Here is a 25,939-nt window from a genome sequence, read left to right on the forward strand (position 1 = left end):
TGATTTATACAAGTCATGTTTTCAATTATTTCCTATAACTATTCCTACAAGAACAATTTTTGGAGTTTCATAATCAGACATGTTTTGAGAGGGGGACTTTGTTTTGGCCATTATATTTTGTTTTTATTTTAATTTTGGCATGTATTTACTAAAGCCCTGTCCTACCTACCAGCTTGTTCTCTCCCCTTTGGTTCTTGTATTTACTACTATTCTCTTTCTTCTGTTTTGTGTTTTTTTTCTTTTTTGGTGTTCCTGTCTTAATTGTTTTCAGGTATTTCTTTCCCCCTCTGGATTCCCCACGGGCTGGATCAAGGTGGTCCAGTTATGCCCAGCTCCTACCTCCTCCTCCTCCTCCTCCTCTGATAGAACGCTCTTGCGATGCTGACACGGCCAATCTCCAGTATCCTCACCGTCGCACACGATATATCTCTCGACCTCTTAAATTCTTACGTGAACATGAGGGGGTTTAATGCACATTTAAAACTGTATGAGGGGCCTTGTTCAGATGCTTGGGAAATGGTTCCATTTTAGACTGCTTGTTTTTGCACTCCTCCTTCCTTTCAGCATTTAGTGGTGGGCGTTTTAAGGACATCTTCTGCAAGGTCTTTGGAATTCACCATGTTAGTGCTTCTGTGCCAAATAAATGTTAGCTCTAATTCAATCCATTTTCAACAATAATAAAGATGCTTAATATTAACTGTGACACACAGCAAATGCATACAAATTACATTTTTCTGATCCTTTTTTAAAAATACTATTTTTTAATTAACTGTGATTATATTTGGGTTTGACATTTTTTCCTCCCTTCCCATTGGACTTGGAACTGTACCTTTAAGTGAATTTAATTTGGAGGAAACTCTGGATTAGAGTGGAAATAGACATTGCCTTCTTCAGCACCAGCATCATACTTGTAGGTTCATGGGTCCCTGCCCCCCCTCCCCTCCGTCCAAATCCACAGCAATAAAAGGGAGTGATGAAGATTAATGAAGCGTGCCTATGGATTCTGCCTAGGGAAGGGAAGTTGATGCCACACCAACACTTCCACCCTGCATACAAATCCTTACACTACACCTTTTTTTAAAAAAGGTCAATAAAACACTTGAAATGGTACACGTGTTGCTCATACTTTGAGATGCATAAAGAGAATATAAGAGAGTACCTGGCTTTCATACTACATTGTTTAAAATTGCAGATTTTGTCTTTGCTGTTTCTAAACTCATGCGCCTCAACCATAGGCTGTTCTGTCTGGGCGCATACACTTTAAATTCAAACAGGGATTGGGTATAGAGCATATGCCAGGGTCAGTCGTTACAGAAAAAGTAGGGGTTGAGGGGTTTTTAGCCCTTAGTAGTGCTGCAGTATATACAGATGTTGGGTGACAGGAGAAAGACAACACTGCATTGCTTCAAAAGACTGTTCATTGCATGTCTCCAGAGGCTGAGATACCACTTAGCTTAAAAGCACAGCTTCTGGCATGCCTAAAGTACACTAAAATGAACAAATAGTCACATCTGAGGTGGTAACGGCCGACAGGGAGCTCTGGCGTGGGCTGGTCCATGAGGTCACGAAGAGTCGGAGACGACTGAACAAATGAACAACAGAAGCTAAGAGTGTTATTAAGATGAGACTGCATGGAAAGCCATTGAATTTGTTGTCCTATTGCCTACTGCAGAAGCCAAAAGAAAAAAGGAGCTCATCAATTACTGATAGATTTTCAAAGGTCTGGAGAACAAGCCCTATGAGGAGTGGCTTAAGGAGCTGGGCATGTTTAGCCTGAAGAAGAGAAGGCTGCGAGGATATATGATAGCCATGTATAAATATGTGAGAGGAAGTCACAGGGAGGAGGGAGCAAACTTGTTTTCTGCTTCCCTGGAGACTAGGACACGGAACAATGGCTTCAAACTACAAGAAAGGAGATTCCATCTGAACATGAGGAACTTCCTGACTCTGAGCTGTTCAGCAGTGGAACTCTGCCCCAGAGTGTGGTGGAGGCTCCTTTGGAGGGTTTTAAACAGAGGCTAGATAGCCATCTGTCAGGGGTGTTTTGCAATATTCCTGCTTCTTGGCAGGGGGTTGGACTGGATGGCCCATGAGGCCTCTTCCAACTCTATGATTCTATGACCTCTGGCATGTTTTGTTTTTTTAAAAATGTGAAAACTATGATGTTATAAAGGCCAATCCTATTCACATGTACTCACAGGTAAGCTCAATTCATCCTACAATGCACAGAAATATAGTAAGCAAGATACTGGTAATATGTTTCATTGAATTTGGGGGGGGGGGGGCTACTTTGACAGGTAACACACTTAACAGTTAATCCAATAGAGATTGACTTTTATATATCTTGTCACTTAAGCGAGAAGGGCTCCAAAGAGGTACTTTAGCAAGCTTAGAGACTTCATGAAGTTTTGAACAGTTTGGAAGTTCTAATCTATTTTTAGATTGATCGTGTAGACTCCATGACTGGCTACTCTTCCCTTGTGTTCCCTTTTCATTGCACATTTTGAGGCATCTGTTGCATCAATGACATTGAGCAGAGTTTATTTAAAACATTTATATTCCACCCTTCTCACCCCGAAGGGGACTCTGAGTTCTTTCTCCCACTCTAGACATTCCACAGATATATAAACCTCCCTTGCTTAGTTTCCAGTATACCTCACAACCTCTGAGGATGCCTGCCATAGATGTGGGAGAAACATCAGGAAGGAATGCTTCTGGAACATGGCCATTCAGCCTGGAAAACTTACAGCAACCCAGTGATTCCAGCCATGAAAGCCTTCGACAATACATTAAATCAGAAAACCTGGGATCAGATCCTAGGATATATAGGGCCTATCTGGAAGGGCCTTGAGACTCATGATCCTTCCACACAGCCCTATATCCCAAAATATCAAGGAAGAAAATCTCACAGTATCTTCTTTGGACTGGAATATATGACAGTATGGACTCAAATAACCCAGTTCAAAGTAGATAGTGTGGGATTTTCTGCCTTGATATTCTAGGTTACAGGGCTGTATGGAAAGGCCCTCAAGGCAAGTGGAGCGTGGGGGGGGGGAGGTCTCAGATACTGGGTTGTTGTAGGTTTTCTGGGCTATATGACCATGTTCTAGTGGCATTTTCTCCTGACGTTTCACCTGCATCTGTGGCAAGCATCCTCAGAGGTAGTGAGGTCTCTTGGAAGTAGGAAAATGGGTTTATATATCTGTGGAATGACAAGGGTGGAACAAAGGACTTTTGTCTGCTGGAGCTAGGTGTGAATGTTTCAACTGACTACCTTGATTAGCATATAATGGCTTGGAAGTGCCTGGGGGAATCTTTCTTTGAGAGGTGATTTGATGTGCCTGATTGTTTACCCTCTGTCGTTTTGCTGTTGTAATTTTTGAGGTTTTTTTTAAACTCAAATCTGGTAGCCAGATTTTGTTCATTTTGTTCAGTATGGTTTCATCCTTTCTGATGACATTGTCCACATGCTTGTGGATTTCAATGGCTTCTCTTTGTAGTCTGACATGGTAGTTGTGAGAGTAGTCCAGCATTTCTGTGTTCTCAAATAATATGCTGTGTCTCAGATACTGTTTACATAGCAAGCAGGCTTTATTGTGGCGACAGTCACACAGACAACGACCATCAAGTCCCGCCCACATTTGAAAAGCTGCCGCTGCCGCTTCATCCAATCAGAAGGCCGCGGGGTTTCCCTTCCTCATAAACCAATCGAATTCGCTGGACGCTCCCCGCTGCCTCGCGCTCTTTCTTTTCTTTTCGCCCCGCCCCCGTTCCCCCCTCCCTTCAACGAAATCTTAAACCTATGGAGAGCGAGGGGTTGGTTTCCTCAAAGCCCCAGGTAAGCCCAGGGGCGCATGCGCGGTAGTTTGGAGAAAAGGAGGGGGGCGGAAACCACTCGCTCGCTCGCGCAGAAGTGTCTCGCGCCTGTTGAGGCGGACTGGTTCGTTTCCTCCTGCTCTTCTGTGGCTCAGTGAGTGCTCCTTCCTTTTCAAAATAGCTTGTCTAACGGATTGTTTTAAGTTGAAAGGAGAAGGGGTGAGGCTCTCCTCACACTCGCTTCCTTCGAGTTTGGGTCTTCCTTCTGAGGTGGAAGAAAGAGGATTAAAGCAGCGTGACACCGCTTCAACTGCCCTGGCTCAGTGCCCTGGAATCATGAGAGAGAGTTGTAGGTTTGCAAGGTCTTGCGCCTTCCCTACAGAGCGTGCTGGGCTGCTTTACCAAACTACAACTCAAAGTGCTCTCTAACTGGACTAATTCTACAGTGTGGACGCACTCCTGGTAGTAGTTCTAGAGACAATGGAAGTAGGAGGGGGGCAGGTTTAACTTGGTTTGGTTTTCTGCTTCCACACTGCAGTTTGACACCACTTTAAGAGTTATAGCATTCTGGGAGTTGTAGCTTGTTGTGGCACCCGCCTTCTCTGACAGGGAACCCTCTCACAAAGCTACAAGTCCCAGGCTGTTGTTGTTATTGTTGCTATTACAATAGACTCTCAACAGGCACCCATTGGGATTGATAGATGCCAGGTAAATATAGTTTCTGGTTGCTTGAGAGTTGTATTTAAAGTTGGCACAATTAATACTATACTCCATATTATATACCAGGCATGGGCAAACTTATTTAGTTTATTTTTATATAGTTTATTTAAATTTAGTTTATTTAAATCCAATAGATAGATGTCAAGTAAATGTAGTTTCTGGTTGCTTGAGATTAATACTATACTAATACTATACTCCATATTATCTACCAGGCTTCGGAAAACTTGTTTAGTTTATTATTTAGATAGTTTATTTAAATTTAGTTTATTATTTAGATAGTTTATTTAAATTTAATAGATAGATGCCAGGTAAATGTAGTTTCTGGTTGCTTGAGAGTTGTATTTAAAGTAGGCCCAACTAATACTATACTCCATATTATATACCAGGCATGGGCAAACTTATTTAGTTTATTATTTAGATAGTTTATTTACATTTAGTTTATTATTTAGATAGTTTATTTAAATCTAATAGATAGATGCCAGGTAAATGTAGTTTCTGGTTGCTTGAGAGTTGTATTTAACATAGGCCCAACTAATACTATACTCCATATTATATACCAGGCATGGGCAAACTTATTTAGTTTTGTTATTTAGATAGTTTATTTACATTTAGTTTATTATTTAGATAGTTTATTTAAATCTAATAGATAGATGCCAGGTAAATGTAGTTTCTGGTTGCTTGAGAGTTGTATTTAAAGTAGGCCCAACTAATACTATACTCCATATTATATACCAACCATGGGCAAACTTATTTAGTTTATTTTATATAGTTTATTTAAATTTAGTTTATTATTTAGATTATTTAAATCCAATAGATAGATGTCAGGTAAATGTAGTTTCTGGTTGCTTGAGAGTAATACTATAATACTATACTGCATATTATATACCAGGCATGGGAGAACTTGCTTAGTTTATTATTTAGATAGTTTATTCAAATTTAATCTATTATTTAGATAGTTTGTTTAAATCCAATAGATAGATTCCAGGTAAATGTAGTTTCTGATTGTTTGAGAGTTGTGTTAAAAGTAGGCGCAAATAATACTGTACTACATATTATATACCAGACCTGGGCAAACTTGTTGTTGTTCATTTGTTCAGTCGTCTCCGACTCTTCGTGACCTCATGGACCAGCCCACGCCAGAGCTCCCTGTCGGCCGTCACCACCCCCAGCTCCTTCAAGGTCAGTCCAGTCACTTCAAGGCCCAACTAATACTATACTACATATTATATACCAGGCATGCCCAAACTTCGCCCCCCCCCCCAGGTGTTTTGGACTGCAACTCCCATTGGAGGGCCGAAGTTTGCCATGCCTGCATATCATACAATAAGCTCTGTATTGACATTGAAATACTGTCATTAAGAGCAAGTTCAAAGAAAACAATCCTAATTTAATGTCACATGGTTTTACTGTATTACGCTATTATAAAAACAGCAATTCATTTGGTGTAAAGTATTGTTGTTTTTTATTTTCTTGTCCAATGCTTGAGTTTTGGTTATTGGAGAGTCTGCTTTGGTTAACTGGCAACCACCATGAGTCCCCACAGGGAGAAAGGCAGGTTGAACATAAAGACAATGATAATAATAACACTGAATTATTATATTTATTTATACCCCGCTTTCCTCTCTTAAACCAGACTCAAAGTGACTCACAGCAGTACAAAACAGACCTCTGTAGCATTGAGCTGTAGCAGTTTAAGTGGTGCCAAACTGCTGTAATTCAGTGTGAAACGCCATGTCAGTGTTAATAGTCATGCTGCGGTTTAGAATAAACCATTGGTAACGCAAATAAAGTGAAGTTAGTGCTCAGGCCAATGGCTTATGTCAAAAGCTGGGACTGTCTTTGATGCTATTTGGTGTGAGCAGAGTTGCAACAAAGCTCCAGGACTCCATCTACACTATAATTTAACCAGTATTGAATAAAGTGGTTTTGCTGTTCAGATAGTGACATAAGAAATCCTGGAACCACTCTGAAGCCTGGGTGGTGATTACACAGAAGTCAAAGCATTGGTACGCATTAAGGGCTTTATTTTGTGCGCTTTTATGGGAGTTTATTGTTTGACCATCACAGTTCGAAGCTAGCTTCAAACTGCATTAAATGGTAAGTGCAGGTGGGGCCTAGAACACCTAGCTTTGTTTTACTTTTGGGCTTTATCATTTTTTATAAACACCGTAACCCTTAATTCCTGCTACAGTAGGGATTAAGAGTGTACAGCAGCAGTCCCCAAGTTACAAACATCTGACTCACAAATGACTCATAGTTAAGTACGGGGGTGAGACAACAGGAAGTGAGAGGAATTCACCCCTGAAAGAGTTATCATAGATAAAAGGTATCTCAACTGAAGTTTTATCACCAATCCTTGTTTCCACAACAAACCACATTTTTCAAAATCCAGTTATCACAGGAGCACAGACAGCAAAAGAAACACCACAGAGGTGTTAACCGTGCCCTATGTGACCCAAAACAAGTGTGTGTGTGTGTGTGTGTGTGTGTGTGTGTGTATGCGGGATTGTGGCGCAGCTGGCTGAGTGTCAGCTGCATTAAGATCACTCTAACCAAAAGGTCATGAGTTCGAAGCCAACCCGGGTTGGAGTGGGCTTCCAACCAGTTGTGTAGCCTGTTGTCAACCTTTGCAACCCGAAAGACAGTTGCATCTGTCAAGTAGGAAAATTAGGCACCACCTTGTGTGGGGAGGCTAAATTAACTAATTTATGGGACCATAAAAAAGACTCCAGCAAAGCACTCCAGCAAAAGAATGCGGGGAATGCGGAAGTACTTTATCAGTGTCACAAATGGACGATGAAAGTGACAGCTCCCCTGGTGGCCAAAAAAAGTTAAATAGCCTCTGTGTATGTCTGTATATGTTGTATGTCAAATTGGCATTGAATGTTTGACATATATGTGTACATTGTAATCTGCCCTGAGTCCCCTGCAGGGTGAGAAGGGTGGAATATAAATACTGTAATTAATATATATATATATATATATATATATAGAGAGAGAGAGAGAGAGAGAGAGAGAGAGCTGGAGCTAGACTTAAATATGTACCTGTTCCAACTAACAAATTCAACTTAAGTACAAACATATAGAACTTATTTGTAATTTGGGGACTGCCTGTACTCAGAGTTTACTCATTGTGAATGTACTCGGAGCCCTTTTCTTATAAAACAATATGAATTATGTGTTTATATTTTTGTAATTCATCTTAGATGCTAATTTTTTTTAAAATATTGTAACTCTATATTGAATTAAATTTCCTACATTTTTCTACAAGTAGCTGGTTGAAATTAATTTTGAACCACTGCATATTTGGGTTTCAGAGACCTTTCGTTTCCAGTTTTTTAAATACATCTCCTTTTGTTTTTGGAATTTGTAGGCCTTACTGTGGAAGAAAATCATTAAGTATCCTTCAGTGTCTGGCTCCGATGAAGAAGTGGAAGAACTGTATTAATAAGAATCAAGTCAAACTGTAGTTTTTGAATCCTCATAATCATTGTGGAGCTGCATGAAAGATAAAATAGACTCTACAGATATGTGTACCACCTAAGAAACCCCCAGATATTGGATAATAGAAATATGAAACTGAACAACATTGGGGCCACTTTGTTTCCGGACTGTGGTTAACACTTTATTAAAGATTTAGAGCACTTATAAGAGAGCAGTATTATGGAAGACTTTAAAGGCATTGCGGATGAGACATTACCAAGTATTTTGGACCACTCGCTGACTATTCACACCAGTGAAATTCTGGATAATATAACAATGTCATCAAATCTTGGTTTACCAGTTGCTGCTTCAACTGAAGCCAGGCAGAAAACTGACCCTCATGGCAGGTAAGATGTCTGTTAAAATTAAAAATAGGAATGAGACAATAGAGAAGGAGTTGTTTACTAAAAAACTGCTCATTCCTATTTGTTTCTGAATGTGGATTTTTTTCCAGACCTGACTTTCCACTTCATAAATCACCGTATGATTCATGATATAAAATAATTTTAGATAGATGTTAGAGAAGCTGAAGTTCCCATTTTTCGTCGTTCTGCAGATATATATTTTTTTGCCCATGGCTCACTGTGAAACTTGCTGCCAACATTTCCTCAAGCTGTAGCATAATTTAACTGTAGAGGAAATCAAAACTGTTTCTTTGTATTTGTTAAAGTTTTCTATCTTATGTCCCTAATGCTGACAAACAGAAGTTTGAATATATTTAAAAAATGGAAGTAAATACAGGTGACCATTACAACATTAAGAATGTTGCCCACTCCTTAAATGTTTAATAGCAGCAGTGCAGATAAGTGTGGATGGTTTCATAATGTGGAAACGATCGTTTCGTTTTGATTTACTCGTTCTCTTGACATGGCAGGAAGATATATTGGTCCATGTGTTGTTCCAGCATTACATGTCAGCTTCCCAGTTTTCTATCATATATGCATCCTGATTAGGAGTGCCCCTGTTTTAAGATAGAAGTAGCTAACTGTATTGACTTCCGAAATATTATTTTCTCTCGTTTTTTTTATCTTTGAAAAGTCAACAGTTTTCTATACTCATTGAACTTTTCATCAGCTTTTTGAAAGGATTCCTCCTACTCCAGTTTTTTTTAAAGTTGTATTTTTGCAAAACATTATGCACACTTTGGTTCTCTCAGGCCTGCTGATAGCTTATGTATTATCTGGGTTGCTGTGAGTTTTCCAGGCTGTCTGGCCATGTTCCAGAAGCATTCTCTCGTGATTTTTGCCCACATTTATGCCAGGCATCCTCAGAGATTGTGAGGTTTGTTGGAAACTAGGCAAGGGGGGTTCGTATATCTCTGGAATGTCCAGGGTGGGAGAAAGAACTCTTGTCCGTTGGTGGCACGTGTGAATGTTGCAATTGGCCAGCTTGATTAGCATTGACTAGCCTGGCATCTTCAAAGCCTAGCTGCTTCCTGCCCGGGGGAATAATTTGTTGGGAGGTGTTAGTTGGCCATGATTGCTTCTTGTCTGGAATTCCCCTGTTTTCTGAGTGTAGTTCTTTATTTACTGTCCTGATTTTATTTACTGTCTTTACGCATTCATTATACTTTCATGGCATAAGGATCTATACAAAGAAAAGTCATGTTACATGAGATTTTTGTGTTTAGAATGATTATTTTCTAAAATTTGTTTTCTGTGCTGTGACCATAGTTGTTTCTAATTACACAGCTCAAGAAAACAATTTTTTTTGGTGTCTGGGTTTTTAGGTCTGTTTTTGAGATTACTTGGGGCACTGATTCAGAACATTCTATTGGATAGACCACATCAGTTCTAGTTTCTTAGATATGGTTATCTAGATTTTCAATAGGTGAGCAGATGGCATCTGGTAGATGGTATATGTTCTTTATCTCAAAAATTGGAGGTGATGGGGGAAACGGGTGCCTTTTTGGGATCAGCAGGTCAAATATACAGACAGTCCCCAAGTTACAAACACTTGACTTACATACGACTCATAGTTAATAATGGGTGAGACAACAGGAAGTGAGAAAAACCTACCTCTAGGAAGGGAAATTCTCTTTTGGAAGAGAAAAAAGGTGTCTCCACTGAAGCTTTATTACTAATCCTTGTGTCCATGACAACATTTTTTTTTTCAAAACCCAGTTGTCACTGGCACAAATCGAGGTGAAATATTACACACTCAAAAGGATTTTGGCCCTTGGTTTTCATTATAGATTGCAGTGTTAGGTTTTTCCTGTAAATCCTTGAACCTGTTTCTTCTCAGCCTTCAAGTACAGAGTTGAGAACATGCAAGATTATCAGCTTTTCTGTTTCTCTTCCCACAGACTTTGTGACCAGGCCTCTTTTATGGAAAGGGATTTTTCTGCTCCATTAGCATCATCATGCAGTGGTGAATCTGATTCTTATCCAAGAAGAAAGCTTAGCCTTCAAGATACTGTGTAAGAAATTATTAATTATTATTTATATGTTGCAACTTGTCCTTATTTTTATTTATTTGAATTAATTGATAGTACCAAGAGGTGCCCTTTGTTGGTGGATTAAAGCATTATAATAATTTCTTATTGATATTTATTTATACCCTGCTCTTCAGCAACAAAGGCTCTCAGAGCAGCTTACAAATGGTTACAAATGCTCTCAAGCTTACAATCTAAATAAGATGTGACAGAGAAAGAAAAGGCATGGCGGTAAGGAAGGGAATTATGTCCTGTAGACACTCTTAAGGCCAGAGCAGTGCCATCTGGGATGGAGGGGAAGGCCTTTCACCTGCTTTTTTGAACAAATACTAATGGTTTTCAACAATCAATTGATCTCAAAACCTAATCTGAGTGTTGTTGTAAGACATCAGAAGTTCAAGAAGAAGGAGGAGGGTTTATTCTTATTAATGTGTGTATGTCCCTTCAAGCTACCTTTTAATTTAGAGGTTTCACAGGGTTTTTCTTAGGAAAGGATAGCTCAGAGGTGGTTTTTCCAGTTCATTGTTCTGAAATACAACCTATAGCACATGACATGTGGTCTCCCATCCAAGTATTCATCTGGGCTGGGTGTTTTTATTTTCCAAGATCAGATGAGATCTGGTATTTTGTGTGTGTGTGTGTCAGGAGATATTTGAGAAACTGCAAGTTGCTTATGGTGTAACTGAACTGGCTGTCTGCGAGGACGTTGCCCAGGGGCCGCCTGGATGTTTTACCATTCTGTGGAAAGCTTCTCTCATGTCCCTGCATGAGAAGCTGGAGCTGACAGATGGGAACTCACCCTGCTCCCTGGATTAAAATAGCTGACCTTCCGGTCCAATCTTTTTCTCTAAATTAGAACACAGAGTAGTTCCCAAATTTTAAAAGGTACGATATAGCTTAAAAAAGGATACATTAAAACATAAACTTTCAGCAACATCAAAAGCAATTGAAAATATGTGTTACTAAGAATAAAAGTTTTTTAAAATATAATTTAAAGCAGTATAGCACTCTGCTGAAATGGTCTTCTGTAAAGTAGTTTGCTAAAACGATTGAAATATGTATTTCAAACAGTGCTGCCTCTGTTCTAATATTGGAGAAAAGGTTGGATCTAAATAAATGTTATCAAAATAAATAGATCCTATGTGTTAAAAGAACCCTCACTAAAGTGTTTCTCGGGTTAATTTAACTGTATGTTACGTGTGTGTGTGTGTGTGTGGGGGGGAGCCAGGTTGAGGATTATGTGGTTAGAAACCTTGCTAATGTGAAGCCATCTGTTTCTTTAGGAAATAAATGTTAATGTGTGACTTCTTAGGCCAAATACATCGGGCCTCTGTACTGTATGATGATCTTCCCAAATAGAAGCTACATTGAAGAAAAAAATACATTTCTAATTGAGAATGGGTGTTACTACTTACACTGTCCTGTGTTTATTTTTTAAAGATAAACTGCATTCCTTACATGCAAACAAATAGTTATATGTGTTTTCAAATCTTCACCTTCATGTAACTTAATTTTCTATTTATGCTACAATTAGCAGATTCCTTTTTTCTTCCTGTTGGAAACAAATCATTGGAAAGATTAATCTACACCCCCTTGTTGTAGAACATAAACAATATAAACGTTTAATTTTACCTCTGAAAAAATTTGTGACAAAATCCTGATTGTATTTTTTATGAAGCTATATTCTCTATATATTACTAGAGACTACTGAGAGTGTTCTGAAATATATATGAACTGTTGGAACTGATGGTACATAAAACTGCAATTTAAGTATCTATTACAGATCAATGATTAAAGACTGAATTCTCATTTATTCTCAGAGAAAACTGTAATAAAACAACAGAAACTTTATTGGAGGTAGACCAGAATGAATCTGATTTACAAAGAAGGCAAAACCAAAATTGTACTGAAGAATGTGTTGATATTCATAAAGATATTGCGCATGAGAATCTTTCACTGAAATGTTTGGAAGGTATACAGTTTCAACCATATTTTCTGTTTTATTGAGGGTTGGCCAGGACCTCCTGCAATTCTGCTTAATGTGTTTTTTGTTTTTTCTGCTTGTTTTTATTTTGTTTCTGGTGCTAGATTTGGGGAAAGGCTAGTGTGATATTTGGTGTTCAAGATATTAAAAGATGCTTCAATTGTATCTTGCTCCGCATATTAGAAAAAAGTAATTCACGCAACAGAGATAATTATATATGACCCACTAGCATATGTACCATTGTGAAATTCTTGTCAAACTTTTGACCTCAGCCATCATTTGGGATCTTACTGTTAGTATATTTGTTCTAATTGACATAGAAGAAAACAGTTGTTTTTTAATTTTCAGATTTGAGAACTACAATATTTGCTTCATTGGAAAAAGGGAGTGAAAACAATAAGGTACCTTTTTCATTCACTGTGGGTAATTTGTAGCATGCTGTTTGTATTTCAGACAACTTGTCATGCTCTGATTTCAGTCATATAACAGGAAAGCTAACATCATGCAAACATCTGTTGAAAAAAAAATGAAATCCTTGAAGTTTATTTAAATCAAATTACCCACTTGGCATCCTGAATTGAATTATAAAAAGGCTCATAGTCATTGTTACCATATGTATAAAATGTAGTACATCATATTTATGTCAATATATTATTGTAATAAAATTAATTTTGTAGCTCATGCCCATTTTCTATCTTATTTATATTTAGTTGTTCTTTTGTTTCTGATTAAAATGTTTCTTTGCAAATAGTTCCTTTATGTAATCCAGTGACCTTATTCAGAACCTTTGTCAATGAAGCCTTCATTCCTTGCAATTAGAATTACGTCTGAAAAATGTATGCAAAAATGCTAAGCCTGTTATTGATATGTGAGAAGTGTCCAGAACCAGGGGTAGTTGTTAATGTGCAAAACATTGGAGGAATTGAATGGCCATATTGTTGGCATAAAATAAGAATTGTGTCTGTTAGTTTGAGAAAAGAACACATTGCAGTATTCAGATAGTTGAGCATTAAATATTAATGCAATTCATTTATATAGCTTCAGTGATTGGTCTAACATACCCTTTTCCGCCAGCTGTTGCATCCAGGAAGATGCTTCAATTCACATGGCCATTAGATTTTCCTTTTTCTTATAATAAATTACTGCCTTATTAGGAATTGCTATCTTTTCTAGTGAGTCATGTCTTCTCACGATATGGCAAAAGCATGGCACTCAGTTTAGTTATTTACTTGGCCCAGTGGTTAAGCTAATTGGTTTATAAATTCTGTTTAGAATGGAGTAATTGTAGCATAATGTGTTCCTCTGGACATATGTGAGGTATTAAAGGCTTTGGAACAGATGGAGTAAGAAAATATTTAGGGCCTAAGTTATTAAACTACAGATCCCAACTTTTATTTGTAGGTATCTTCATCAGAACCTGGTCAGAAACGGATAACAAGTAACACAGATGTCAATGGTGTCACTACCTTTTCCAGATTCATAGAAAATGAAAAACTGTTGAGTTATGCAAGTCTAGAAGAACATTCTACAGGTATTGTTTAAACATTTGAATTATCTCCTTTTATTGTTGTCAACTCCACTTGTGCTCATGGAAACACCATGAATGAGAGAGCCCTAAGAGTCCTTGCCAGCAGCATCCTTACAGAATCAGGGCGGTGACTTCCTTAATTGAGTTACTTCATCTGTAATTTTTGGAAAGGCATTACTTTTAGAGACCATTACCTTTTGGAGAAAAATGACATTCATGGCCATTTGAAAACCATAACCTTTGTAAAAGTATGATCTTCCAGAGAAGATCCAAAAATTCATTTGAGTTAAATCTTCACTTCAGTAGTATATATCCACATGTACTTATGCAAGGCAATTTAGCTTTCATTTGTTAGACTGGTAACCTTGTTGTCTCTGATCTCTTGGGAACAAAGATTATACCGATGCACAAAATATAGCAATTCTTCAGAAGTGTTCATTTCCGTGCCCCAAAACATCTACTCTCCCATAAAATATCTTGTTTCTATATCATGCGCTTAAGAGACAAAAAATAAAGTAAACTTCATTAAAAGTAACATATCTGGTTTACTCACAACTTTCATGTATTCAGCATACTGTTTCATAACTTAGCAATCCAGTTACAGATAGGATTTGAAGTGGCTTCTCTGTGCAGATAACACAGGGCATCTTTCTTATAATCAACAGCAACATGACTTTGTTCTTAACAATACAAAGTCTCATGGCGTCTTTTGGACTCTGTATTCTAATGAAGTCTGAAGTCTAAAATGGAGTGTGAGCTCAGAGTACTCCCAGATCTGATCATGTGGTCTGCAGCCCCTCCCACAACCTTAAGCAACATAGGGTGAAGGGAAAGCTTAGTATGAAAACATACATATACAATATAGTAAGAAAACAGAATCATATACAAAAAAATTTTTCTTCGTGTCTTCCGTGAAATGCACACCTATGGGTTCTCCTGTGCGCATGCGCAGCAATCCGGAACTTCTAGAATTTTTAATGAATTTTTAAATGATTATTTAAAGAATAAACATAAGCCCCGCCCACTCTCCGCCCCCCCGGTATATCAGCCCCCACGGGCGTCTGAGAGGTAGTTCCTTTTTCAGCGCCAAACAGGCAGCATCGTCAGGACTTCTCCTTCTCTTTTCGGACTCTATTGGTTTTTTGACCAGGACTCTCCCTCGACTACCAGACCTCTCCTTCCCTCGACCACGGACCGGCTGACGACCATTCTAAATCAGGCTAGATGTCTTCCCTCTGTTTTAAAAACTGTTCCTCCTGCGGGGCCAACCTCCCCGAGGCAGACAAACATTCTAAATGCCTCCTATGCTTAGGAGAGACTCACAATCTCCAGACTTGTGAGATTTGCCTTAGCTTCACGTCCAGAGCTCGTAAAGGCAGAGATGCCAGATTAAAAGCTCTTTTGTACGAGCGGGCCCTGGCCCCGCAAGCTCCTCCCGCCCCTTCTCAATCCTCCCCTGTTCAAGTTACCTCCCAGCCTCCCTCCCCACGTGTTGGGGATAGGCGGGATAGAGAACAAGCGGACTCTCCCACTGTGGAGCCGCAGAAAAAGAAATCCAAAACAGCTGAACAGACCACGAGGTCTTCAAAAGCGAAAGAAAAATCAAGCAAACAAAAAAAGGGACGGCAACTCACTGGCACACAGCCCTTGAGTCCCCCTGTATTGCAGTCTGTGCCTTTTCTCCCCGATTCCACTTTGCAGCTCCAGGAACCGCTCCCTTCCCTCCTCCACATGGAAGACCCCTCCCATCTCCCCCCTCTTGAGCTCTTAGCTGCACACATGGAGCTGGAACCGCAGCCTCCTCCAGACTCTTCTCTCTCCCCCCCGCCCCTCCCACCCTCTCAAAATTCACCTCCTCCTTCACTCAGCCCTCCCCAATCCCCGGAACCGGATGAGTCACCATCCCCGGCTCACCCCAGCGCCTCGGCGCACTCCAGCGGACGCCGCCGCCGCTCTCCATCCCCGGTTCCACACCAGCCCACAACTCCTTCTCTTCCTCCTCCCAAAAGGACGCGCACAGTGCCTCCTTCTCACCAGCAGCCTTATGGATACCAGGAATATCCTTACCATATGTACCCTCCCCCTCCTCCCTTCCCTGTTTATCCCTTCTACTACCCACCTCCCCCCCCCCCTGATTCATTCAAGGGAATGCATCCACCTCATTACTCGGATCCAAACTTTCTTCTGCGTGGTACTGTGAAATCCACACCTGTGGTATTTCCCTGCGTCCACGCAGCTGACTCGGATCTTTCTTGAAAGCTTTTCCTAATTAGGGACTCCAGCCCCGCCCATCTACTCCTAATAAAGCCAGGCAGCGGGGCTTGGAGCCTTAATTCCTTTTGTCCGCGAAAGCAGCAACAACTCGGTGTTCTCTCCTAAAACAACTATTGGTTTGACTCAAGGACTCCAGTTTGACTACTCTAACAGACAGCAATTCCACCTTGTGTTCTGGGACCTTTGTTTATCCTATTTAGGCTAGTGGGAGGACAAACCCACTCCCTTCCTCTAAAAAAAAAAAAAATGTCGTGTCCTCTGAGGCGCAGACTTTTTTGCCTTTGGCAATGGGCAGTAACTTACCTTCTTTTTCTTCTGTTCCCCTCACTCAGAAAGCAGGAGGGAAGAAGACTTTTACCAGCCTACCACCCCTTACAGACCCAGGAACTGGTAGAGCTTGTGGCAACAAACTGCCACTGTGGCTTTGTGCCAATAACTTTGTTTTGGGTTGCAGCCACGCCTCTCAGCTGTCTCTGTTTTTTAAGGACAGCTTGCTCTCACTGCCCGTGCTTTCCCTGCCCCATTTACCCCAGCAGGCAGTGGAAGCTGCAACGATCCCTGCCATGCTTTTGCCCCCCTCAGGGGAGGGGAGGCTCAAGGCAGCCACGCCACCTGTGTGAGTGATGGCTAGCCAAGGCTTTGCCTCCACGCCCATGGCATATAACGCCTTGGAGGAGCCTTTGGGTTGCAACAATTCCTGCCATGCTTTTGCCCCCCTCAGGGGAGGGGAGGCTCAAGGCAGCCACGCCACCTGTGTGAGTGATGGCTAGCCAAGGCTTTGCCTCCACGCCCATGGCATATAACGCCTTGGAGGGGCCTTTGGGTTGCAACAATTCCTGCCATGCTTTTGCCCCCCTCAGGGGAGGGGAGGCTCAAGGCAGCCACGCCACCTATGTGAGTGATGGCTAGCCAAGGCTTTGCCTCCACGCCCATGGCATATAACGCCTTGGAGGGGCCTTCGGGTTGCAACAATTCCTGCCATGCTTTTGCCCCCCTCAGGGGAGGGGAGGCTCAAAGTAGCCACGCCACCTGTGTGAGTGATGGCTGCCAAGGCTTTGGGTCTAAGCCCATGGAATATAACTCCTTGGAGGAGCCTTCGGGCTACTATCCTCCCTCTGCGTCATGCTGCCTGGGAGCTTCAGTGACGGCTCAGACTGTAAGTACTGTGTCTTTTGGGCCCCATCTCCACTTGGCCCATGCCTCAACAGGTAGGTTGCTACTCTTTTGCATAGGCAAACTGCACCCTCCTTTCCTTTTCAAGGATTTGTAGTCCCTTCTTTTGGTTTTCAGGAGTTTATTAAAACTTTTTCCTAAGCTCATTCTGGTGCTTCCTTCAGCTGCAACCAGTCAATGAGTCTGATGTAGATTCTGACTCCTATGAGTAGCAGATTTCTCCTACTCTTGAGGAGGATTTTTCCATCCCAGCTTCCTTAGGGGATGTGTTACCTAATTTTTCCTCCTTGATTGCTTAGAGGATCTGCTTTTCTCAGTTGAGCAACAGCAGAAACAAGCTCCAAGTACAGTTCTCCCAGCACTTCCATATTTGCTTAAGCTTGGAGAAAAACAAAGGGCAACTCCTGTATCTGTGTCTGGAATTTCTAAGTTTGTAAATGCACTTTACTGCATACGCACCTCTTCAGCAGAGTGGTTAGTTAAGCCTACTAAACTGAACTTTATTGTGGTCAAAGTTGTTTAATCCACTGTGATAAGAAGATCCACCCCACTGCTAGCCTACTCACTTGCATGATTCATTACCATGCTTGTATGGCAGCCTATCAGGTGCTCTTGTGGCTTAGCTCAGCACCTTATTTGGATCTTCTTCCCCTACAACATCAACAGATCCCTAGGGCTTTCTGTCAGTAGTATCTCACCTTAGCTTCTCATCACAACGCTACGGCTAAGCACAGCACCGATACAGTACTAAGGTGTTTGCTGCTGTTGCAGCAGCCATCCACCAGCATGTGTAGATCCTCTACCCTCTCCTAAGAAGGCAGAGCAATGGCAGGATAACTGCCCATGGCAGAACATAGCCTGCTTCTAAGTTTGGCTTTTTACCACAATCTAGCCTAGATTGTGGTGGCCAGCCCCTCAGCTTAATTATCCAGGGGTGACAACAAACTAAAGGGAAGAAGTAGATCAGGGCCAATAGTTTTTTCGCATGCATTTTCTCTTCTTTCATAGCCTCCAACCCTTCAGCTCCAGTTTTTGGAGCTCCACCTCATCATTTTTAGATGCATGGCATTAGATCTCTTCTCACTCATGGGTGTTGGAGATTACAGAGCATGTTTATGCAATTGAATTTTTCAAACTGTCCCCAGTAGGGACTCTACGGGCCACTCCTCCTCCTGTGTTCTAGCAGGAGGTAATTACTTTGTTTCAAAAGGAGCAGTAGCTTCTTTACATCTTTCTATGTTTCCTTCTTTTTCCTTTTCCCCAGCTGTTTTTTGGTTTCCAATAAAGGCAGTGGGCTTTGGCCAGGTTTGGACCTTACAGGATTTTATGCATATATTGCATATTGCAAATTTCAGGTATTGTCATTACCAACCATCCTCCCTCTGTTGTCCAGCAAGACATGGGTCAGGCTTTTTCATTTCAAGTTCTTCATTCTGGTATCTCCACAGCTCCACAGGTGTTACTAAGGAAATGGCTGTATGCCGGTTCATCCCTGGGTGCACGGGGTAGTAGTTTACCCCTATATTTCTGGCTGGTTGCTGGTGCACAGTCCTGTGAGTATCTACAGAGGAACATTCACTTTACTCTGTCTTTATAGCAGACGCTTGGTCTTTTTATCAACAAGGTAAAATCTCTTCTTCAGCCTATCCAAACAACCAATTCATGGGCCTGTATTGGACTCTTGGCATGCAAGGGCCTACTTGCTAGCAGACAGGTTTCTGAATCTGCATTCATTAGCTCTTTGAGTCTGGCAGACGCCATACATCCATGCCAAGGATGTCCAGTGCTTTTTGGGACACATGGCATTCGCCACAGCTGCCACTCCTTTCTCCTGTTTGCACCTTCGGCCTCTCCAGAATTGGTTTCTTCGGGCACTTCATCCCATGCAGGATGAGCCCAATGAATGTGTCATTGTCCCTCTAGCCATCCACAGGTCTCTCAACTAGTGGACTCATCGCTCCAATCTCTGTGTGGGCGATGTTAGCAACCGACACTTCCCTCTCAGTGTGGTGAGCTCACCTCAAGGGTCACACCATCCATGGTCCTTAGGCGGCCATAGAGGGCATGGAGCACATCAACTGTTTGGAGTTACTCGCAGTAGAAATGGCACTGCACCTTATCTGTCATTTGCTCATGGACAGTATTGTCCAGCTTACCACCACCACCACGATTGTGATTTGCTTGCCCTCATCATCAGAATCTGGGACTGGTATACCATAACCATCAGTGCCATTCATCAAGAACTCTCTTGCTGGCTCCCTCAGTCAGACAGTTTATACTGACCACTAATGGTCCCTTCATCCTTCCCAGGCATGGGAACTCTTTGTCAGATGGCACACTCCCCTTCTGGACTTGTTTGCCTCTCCCGCCAACATGAAGTGCCAATTCTTTGGAGCACGTCTTGCCTCCACCAGACAGGCTGTTGGGAGATGCCTTCCTCCTGGATTGGACATCCACCCTCCTGTACATCTTTCCACTATTGCCAGTGCTGTCCAGCGTGGTCTCTCGTCTTCAAGCAGAGCAGGTAGATTGCATTCTCATCACACCATGGTGGCCCCGTCAGCCGTGGTTTGTCATTCTGCTCCAACTTGCAGGCAGCTGTTACATTCAGTTGCCACTCAGGCCAGACTTGCTGGCAATGGGCAACAGCCCAGTCCCGTACTCCCAGATCATTCAGTTCCGGTTGACGGCGTGGCAGCTCCAGCCTCAGCCCTCTCTCAACCAGTAAAGGGCATTTTGGACCTTGCCCTGAGACCTGCCACTAAACATTGTTACATTTGTAAGTGGTGTCATTTTTGCATTTTTTCACAAAAGCAAGGGGTTCAGCCTCTGTCTGCTTCCACTTCCCTCCTCCTGGATTTTTTGATCTCTCTGTCAGATTCAGGACTCTCATTATTATTCTTGAAGGTCAATCTGGCAAATATAGATTCGTTTAGAAGTGAGCATTCTCTTCCCTCTCCTTTATCCGATCCTCTTGTAAAGAGATTTCTGCAAGGCTTTAGAAATTTCTGGCCCCAAGTAGGCCTGTCCCCCCTCTTGGAGGTTGGAGGTTGTTCTTTTCGCCCTTACGAAACCACCATTTGAGCCAATGGCCACTTCTGACATGTTCCATCTATCATGGAAAACGGCATTTTTAGTGCCTATTACTTTTGCTTGTCGCGCTAGCGAGCTTATGGCTCTTGAGTCGATAGTCCTTACCTGAAATTTCATAAGGATGTCATGCTGGGCACAGACATTTCCTTCTTACCTAAGGCAGCATCATAGTTTCATATGTCTCAGGACATTGTCCTTCCAACGTTATTTCCAAATCCTTCTACTCCCCTGGAGCAGTCTTTGCACCTTCTTGATGTGCGGAGGGCTCTTGCTTTTTATGCCCACCGCACAGCTCCATTACGGAAGTCACTACGACTTTTTGTTAAGTACCATAGGGATACTGTGGGCCTTCCTGTTTCTACCCAGAGGTGGCGGCCTGGATAGTTGCAGCTATCCGGCTAGCTTGTGAAATGGCAGGACTGGACTTACCTGTTCAGATCCATGCTCATTCCACTAGAGTATTGGCAGCCTCCATGGTTTTTTTGCACAGTGTGCCTCTGCATGATATCTGTCGGGTGGCCATATGGTCAACACCGCATACTTTTGTCTCCCATTATAAATTGGATTTAGCTGCCAAGAAGGAGACGGCTTTTGGGAGAGCAGTACTTTTTTCTGCACTAGCATGACACCCACCATCCATGGGACTGCTCGCTAGTCTACCACAGGTGTGGATTTCACAGTACCACGCAGAAGAAAGTAAGGTTGCTTACCTGTAATCATGTTTCTTCTAGTGGTAACTGTGAAATTCACACAACCCGCCCATCCTCCCCACATTCTGTCATGCCTTTTATCTCCGACTGTCTTTCGCGGTACGGAATTAAGGCTCCAAGCCCCGCTGCCTGGCTTTATTAGGAGTAGATGGGCGGGGCTGGAGTCCCTAATTAGGAAAAGCTTTCAAGAAAGATCCGAGTCAGCTGCGTGGACGCAGGGAAATACCACAGGTGTGAATTTCACAGTTACCACTAGAAGAAACATGATTACAGGTAAGCAACCTTACTTTCCCCAACCCCCGTGTGAACCCCCTTCCGCTACACTCTCTCGTCCCCCAAATCCCCAAGGGGACATGGATCCCCAGGGCTTTAATTTAGAACCTACAATGCCCCACCAAATAGAAACAGATACAATCGATTTGGAGTCCACAAATGACACACCAGTCATTCATGATCCCCAACCAGACCCTGACCCTTCTCCTCAACATTTAGAAGATTTTAAAAAATTCTCAGCTCTGTTAATAAGACTTGCCAAAGCCCTAAACCTTGCCACTCCTGAGCCTTCAAATACTGTGTCAGATCCATGTTTTACATCCACTGAACAACAAACGCCTACATCTACTGTGTTACCCACACTTCCATTTCTCTTGAAAATTCTAAAAAATACAGGAGTTGCCCCAGCCTTAGTTCCAGCAACCCCTAAAAGAGCAGAAAATTTATACCGTATTGATCTTTCCACAGCCTCATGGCTCTCTAAGATGCCTAAGGCAAACTCTGTGGTGACCGATGCTCAACCAAAACCTATCCAAACAAACCAAGCATCTCCCTCTGACAAAGAAGGGAGGAAGCTAGATGCTATGGCCAAAAATTTCTATTCCTCAGCATGCCTTTTTGCACGCATGGCCCATTATGGGGTTTACATGAGTGTTTACCAGACTTTACTCTGGAACAAGATATCCCCATACCTAGAACTCTTACCACCAGCTGAGCAACCACTGGCTAAGGCTTTCCAACAGGAAGCCCTTCTTTTAGCCAAACTGCAAAAAGACCTTGCAAGAAACACTGCTGATAATTCTGGAAAACTAATTGCAGGATCAGTAGCCCTTCGTCGTCATGCATGGCTTAGAGCTGCTATCCTCTCTCAATCTCAACGTTCTCTCATTGAGAACCTCCCTATGGATGAGGCAGGTCTATTCAACCCTGAGACTGACTCACAACTTAAACACTCTCACGAGATGAAACAAACAGTGTACAAATATGACCAACAACCGTACACTTACCAACGACAGCGCTGGGGCTCTTACTATTATCGCCCCCACTTTTACAACAAACCTTACAACACCTCATTCTACAGAGGACGACAGCGACCATATGCGCCCACTGCAGCTACGAGACGCCCTCCACTTCCCTCAAGAGGTCAGTACTGTGGTACCAGACCCCCAAACAACAACAAAAGACGTTTTTAGTATATCCTTCCCCCCCCCCCCCAACCCAACACCTCACTTACCTCAATAGACTACATTCATTCCTCCCACAGTGGCAATCCATAACCACAGACACTTGGGTCCTTGATATAATTGATAGAGGTTATGCAATTGAGTTTGATAACTACCCACCTGTTGGGAAAGTCATCATCACACAACCCTCCCAGACCATATGGGACGAGATTCACTCCTTGCTCATTAAAGGAGCAATCTCCCCCATACCTTCACACACATCTAACACCTGCTTCTATTCTCGTTACTTTCTCATAGACAAAAAAGATGGCGGACTACGGCCCATTTTGGACCTCCGCAAACTCAACACCTTTATCACCCCACGCAGATTTCGCATGGTCACTCTTCCCAACATCCTTCCCTTCATTCCCGAAGGGGCATGGTTAGCAACGGTTGACCTACGGGATGCATACTTCCACATCTCAATTAGACACTCCCACCGAAGGTTTCTTACCTTCACGGTCCAAAATTACCATTTTTCGTTTAATTCTCTACCCTTTGGTTTGTCTACCGCCCCAAGGGTGTTTACAAAATGCATGGCGGTCATAGCCGCACACCTCCGCCAACAAGGCATAACAGTTTTCCCGTACCTGGATGACTGGATGTTGGCCTCGACTTCAGAGTCTCAATTATGCACAGATATTCATTACACCTTATCTCTTTTGCAGGATCTCGGCCTAGTGGTGAACCACGAAAAATCTCATCTTCAACCAACACAACGCATCCACTTCATAGGAGCCATCATAGACTCCACACTCCAAAGAGCCTTCCTCCCAGAGGACCGCTTTTTGAAACTCCAACAAGCTATCCTTTCACTCATCCAAACACAACAGGCCTCGGCCTGGGCCATCCAATCTATACTTGGCCATATGGCATCTACCACCAGCGTAACCCCCTTTGCCCGGCTTCGGATGAGGCCGCTGCAGAACTGGTTCATCAGAACTTTCGACCCCCTCCACGATCCACAGTCCCGAATCCTCCACCCCCCACACGCAGTGTTACACTCCCTCACATGGTGGACAAGAGTACTCAATGTTCGCCTAGGCATGCCATTCATACAACCACATCCATCCATGTCCCTGACAACGGACGCCTCCAACTCAGGCTGGGGAGCACACATCAAGGGATTCAAAGTCAGCGGTCACTGGCTCCCTCAGGAGCGCCGCTTCCACATAAATGCACTAGAAATGATGGCGGTGGAGAAGGCCCTTCGAGCCTTCGCCCGCATCACCTCCAACCATATAGTCCAAATAGTAACAGACAACACTGCAGTCAAATATTACATCAACAAACAAGGGGGAACTCGATCCCAAACACTGACGTCAATCTCAACTCGCATCTGGGAATGGTGCATTCAGAAAAACATCCTCCTCTCAGCCATCCACCTGCCGGGCCAAGACAACACATTGGCAGATTCTCTAAGCAGAACATCAAAGAACAACCATGAATGGCATCTCCACATGTCCCAATTCCAAGCCATCACACACAAATGGGGGATGCCCGCAATAGATCTGTTCGCATCCCCAATGAACACCCACTGCCCAACATACTGCGCAAGACTCCTCCCTCACGCATCCCCAGGTTGTCTCGGGGACGCATTCCTCTTCCGGTGGACAATGAACCTCATCTACATTTTTCCACCCCTCCCTCTCCTATCCCCAGTCATAGCCAAGATAATTCAGGACAACTCGGACTGCATCCTGATCGCCCCTTGGTGGCCACGCCAACATTGGTTTGCCACACTCCTCCAAATTTCCAACAGAGAATACTTCCATCTGGATCCCTTGCCAGACCTCCTCACTGTGGAGAACGGGCTCGTTCTCCACCCGGACCTCCCCTCCCTCCGCTTAACGGCATGGAGGATCAGACCACAATGAATCTATCAGAGGAGGTATCACGCATACTCCTCGCTGCTCATAAACCATCCACCACAAAGTCTTATGCTTATAAATGGTCATTATTCACGACATTCGCAAAATCAGTTGGACACAACCCTTCTACAGCCCCCGTCTCCATAGTGCTGGACTTCCTAGTCCACCTTTCTAATAAAGGTTGTTCCCTCTCTTCAGTTAAGTGCTACCTAGCTGCTATATCATCCTTTAGAAGAAAACGTGGCTTGCCGTCCCTTTTTCAAGATCATTTGGTTCAATTGTTTTTAAAAGGATACAAAAATATCCACCCGCCTGTCGCCCCCCCCCCCCCACAATGGAGCCTAGAGCTGGGGCTATCCCAGCTATCAAAGCCGCCCTTTGAGCCCATGGCCTCCAATGACATATCTCACCTCTCTTGGAAAACAGCATTCCTGGTGGCTATCACCTCGGCCAGAAGAGCCAGTGAACTCACGGCCCTCAGATCGGACCCACCGTACGTGAGGTTCCACGATGACAAGGTTGTCCTTCGTACCGATGTCACTTTCTTAACTAAAGTAGTCTCTCACTTCCACATGTCTCAAGACATCATACTACCAGCATTCTTCCCGAATCCATCGTCTCCACTAGAGGTGGCCCTCCATTCATTGGATGTTAAGAGGGCCATTTCATTCTATTTGCATAGGACAGCCCCTCATAGGAAATCCCCAAGGCTCTTTTTAAAATACAGGAAAGACATGATGGGGCACCCTGTCTCTTCCCAGGGCATAGCCTCTTGGATCGTTTCGACGATCCGACTAGCCTACCAATTGGCAGGAAAGCAACCACCATCTCGCGTGGTGGCCCACTCAACCAGATCACTCTCCACCTCCCAAGCCTTTTTGCGTGGAGTTCCGCTTGACCAGATCTGTAGAGCAGCAACGTGGTCCACACCGTCCACGTTTGCATCACACTACAAACTGGATGTGTTGGCCAAGAAGGATGCAGCCTTCGGCAGAGCTGTACTGTTTTCCTGTGTGGCATGACCCACCTCCAGGTCAGTAGCTTGCTATTCACCCATAGGTGTGCATTTCACGGAAGACACGAAGAAAAAATAAAAGTTGCTTACCTGTAACCGTATTTCTTCGAGTGTCTATCCGTGAAATTCACACAACCCGCCCATCCTCCCCTCTGTCATGGCTTCATTAAGCTTCTATTTGGCGCTGGGGGAACTACCTCTCAGACGCCCGTGGGGGCTGATATACCGGGGGGGGGGGCGGAGAGTGGGCGGGGCTTATGTTTATTCTTTAAATAATCATTTAAAAATTCATTAAAAATTCTAGAAGTTCCGGATTGCTGCGCATGCGCACAGGAGAACCCA

At 42.9% G+C, this 25,939-nt stretch overlaps 1 protein-coding gene across 1 annotated transcript in view; it reads left to right on the top strand.

The window, feature by feature from the left end:
• The window catches only part of CEP192 (centrosomal protein 192), a 92,774-nt gene that overhangs the window by 14,736 nt on the left and 52,099 nt on the right, over positions 1–25,939 (top strand). The window contains exons 9-15 of the mRNA XM_067467077.1: positions 272–464; positions 5,634–5,715; positions 8,189–8,366; positions 10,325–10,438; positions 12,274–12,425; positions 12,786–12,838; positions 13,839–13,968. Coding sequence (XP_067323178.1) covers positions 272–464; positions 5,634–5,715; positions 8,189–8,366; positions 10,325–10,438; positions 12,274–12,425; positions 12,786–12,838; positions 13,839–13,968 — 902 coding nt within the window. The remainder of the gene's footprint in view (positions 1–271; positions 465–5,633; positions 5,716–8,188; positions 8,367–10,324; positions 10,439–12,273; positions 12,426–12,785; positions 12,839–13,838; positions 13,969–25,939) is intronic.

The sequence above is a fragment of the Anolis sagrei genome, chromosome 4 (assembly GCF_037176765.1).
Source record: "Anolis sagrei isolate rAnoSag1 chromosome 4, rAnoSag1.mat, whole genome shotgun sequence".
Taxonomy (NCBI): domain Eukaryota; kingdom Metazoa; phylum Chordata; class Lepidosauria; order Squamata; family Dactyloidae; genus Anolis; species Anolis sagrei.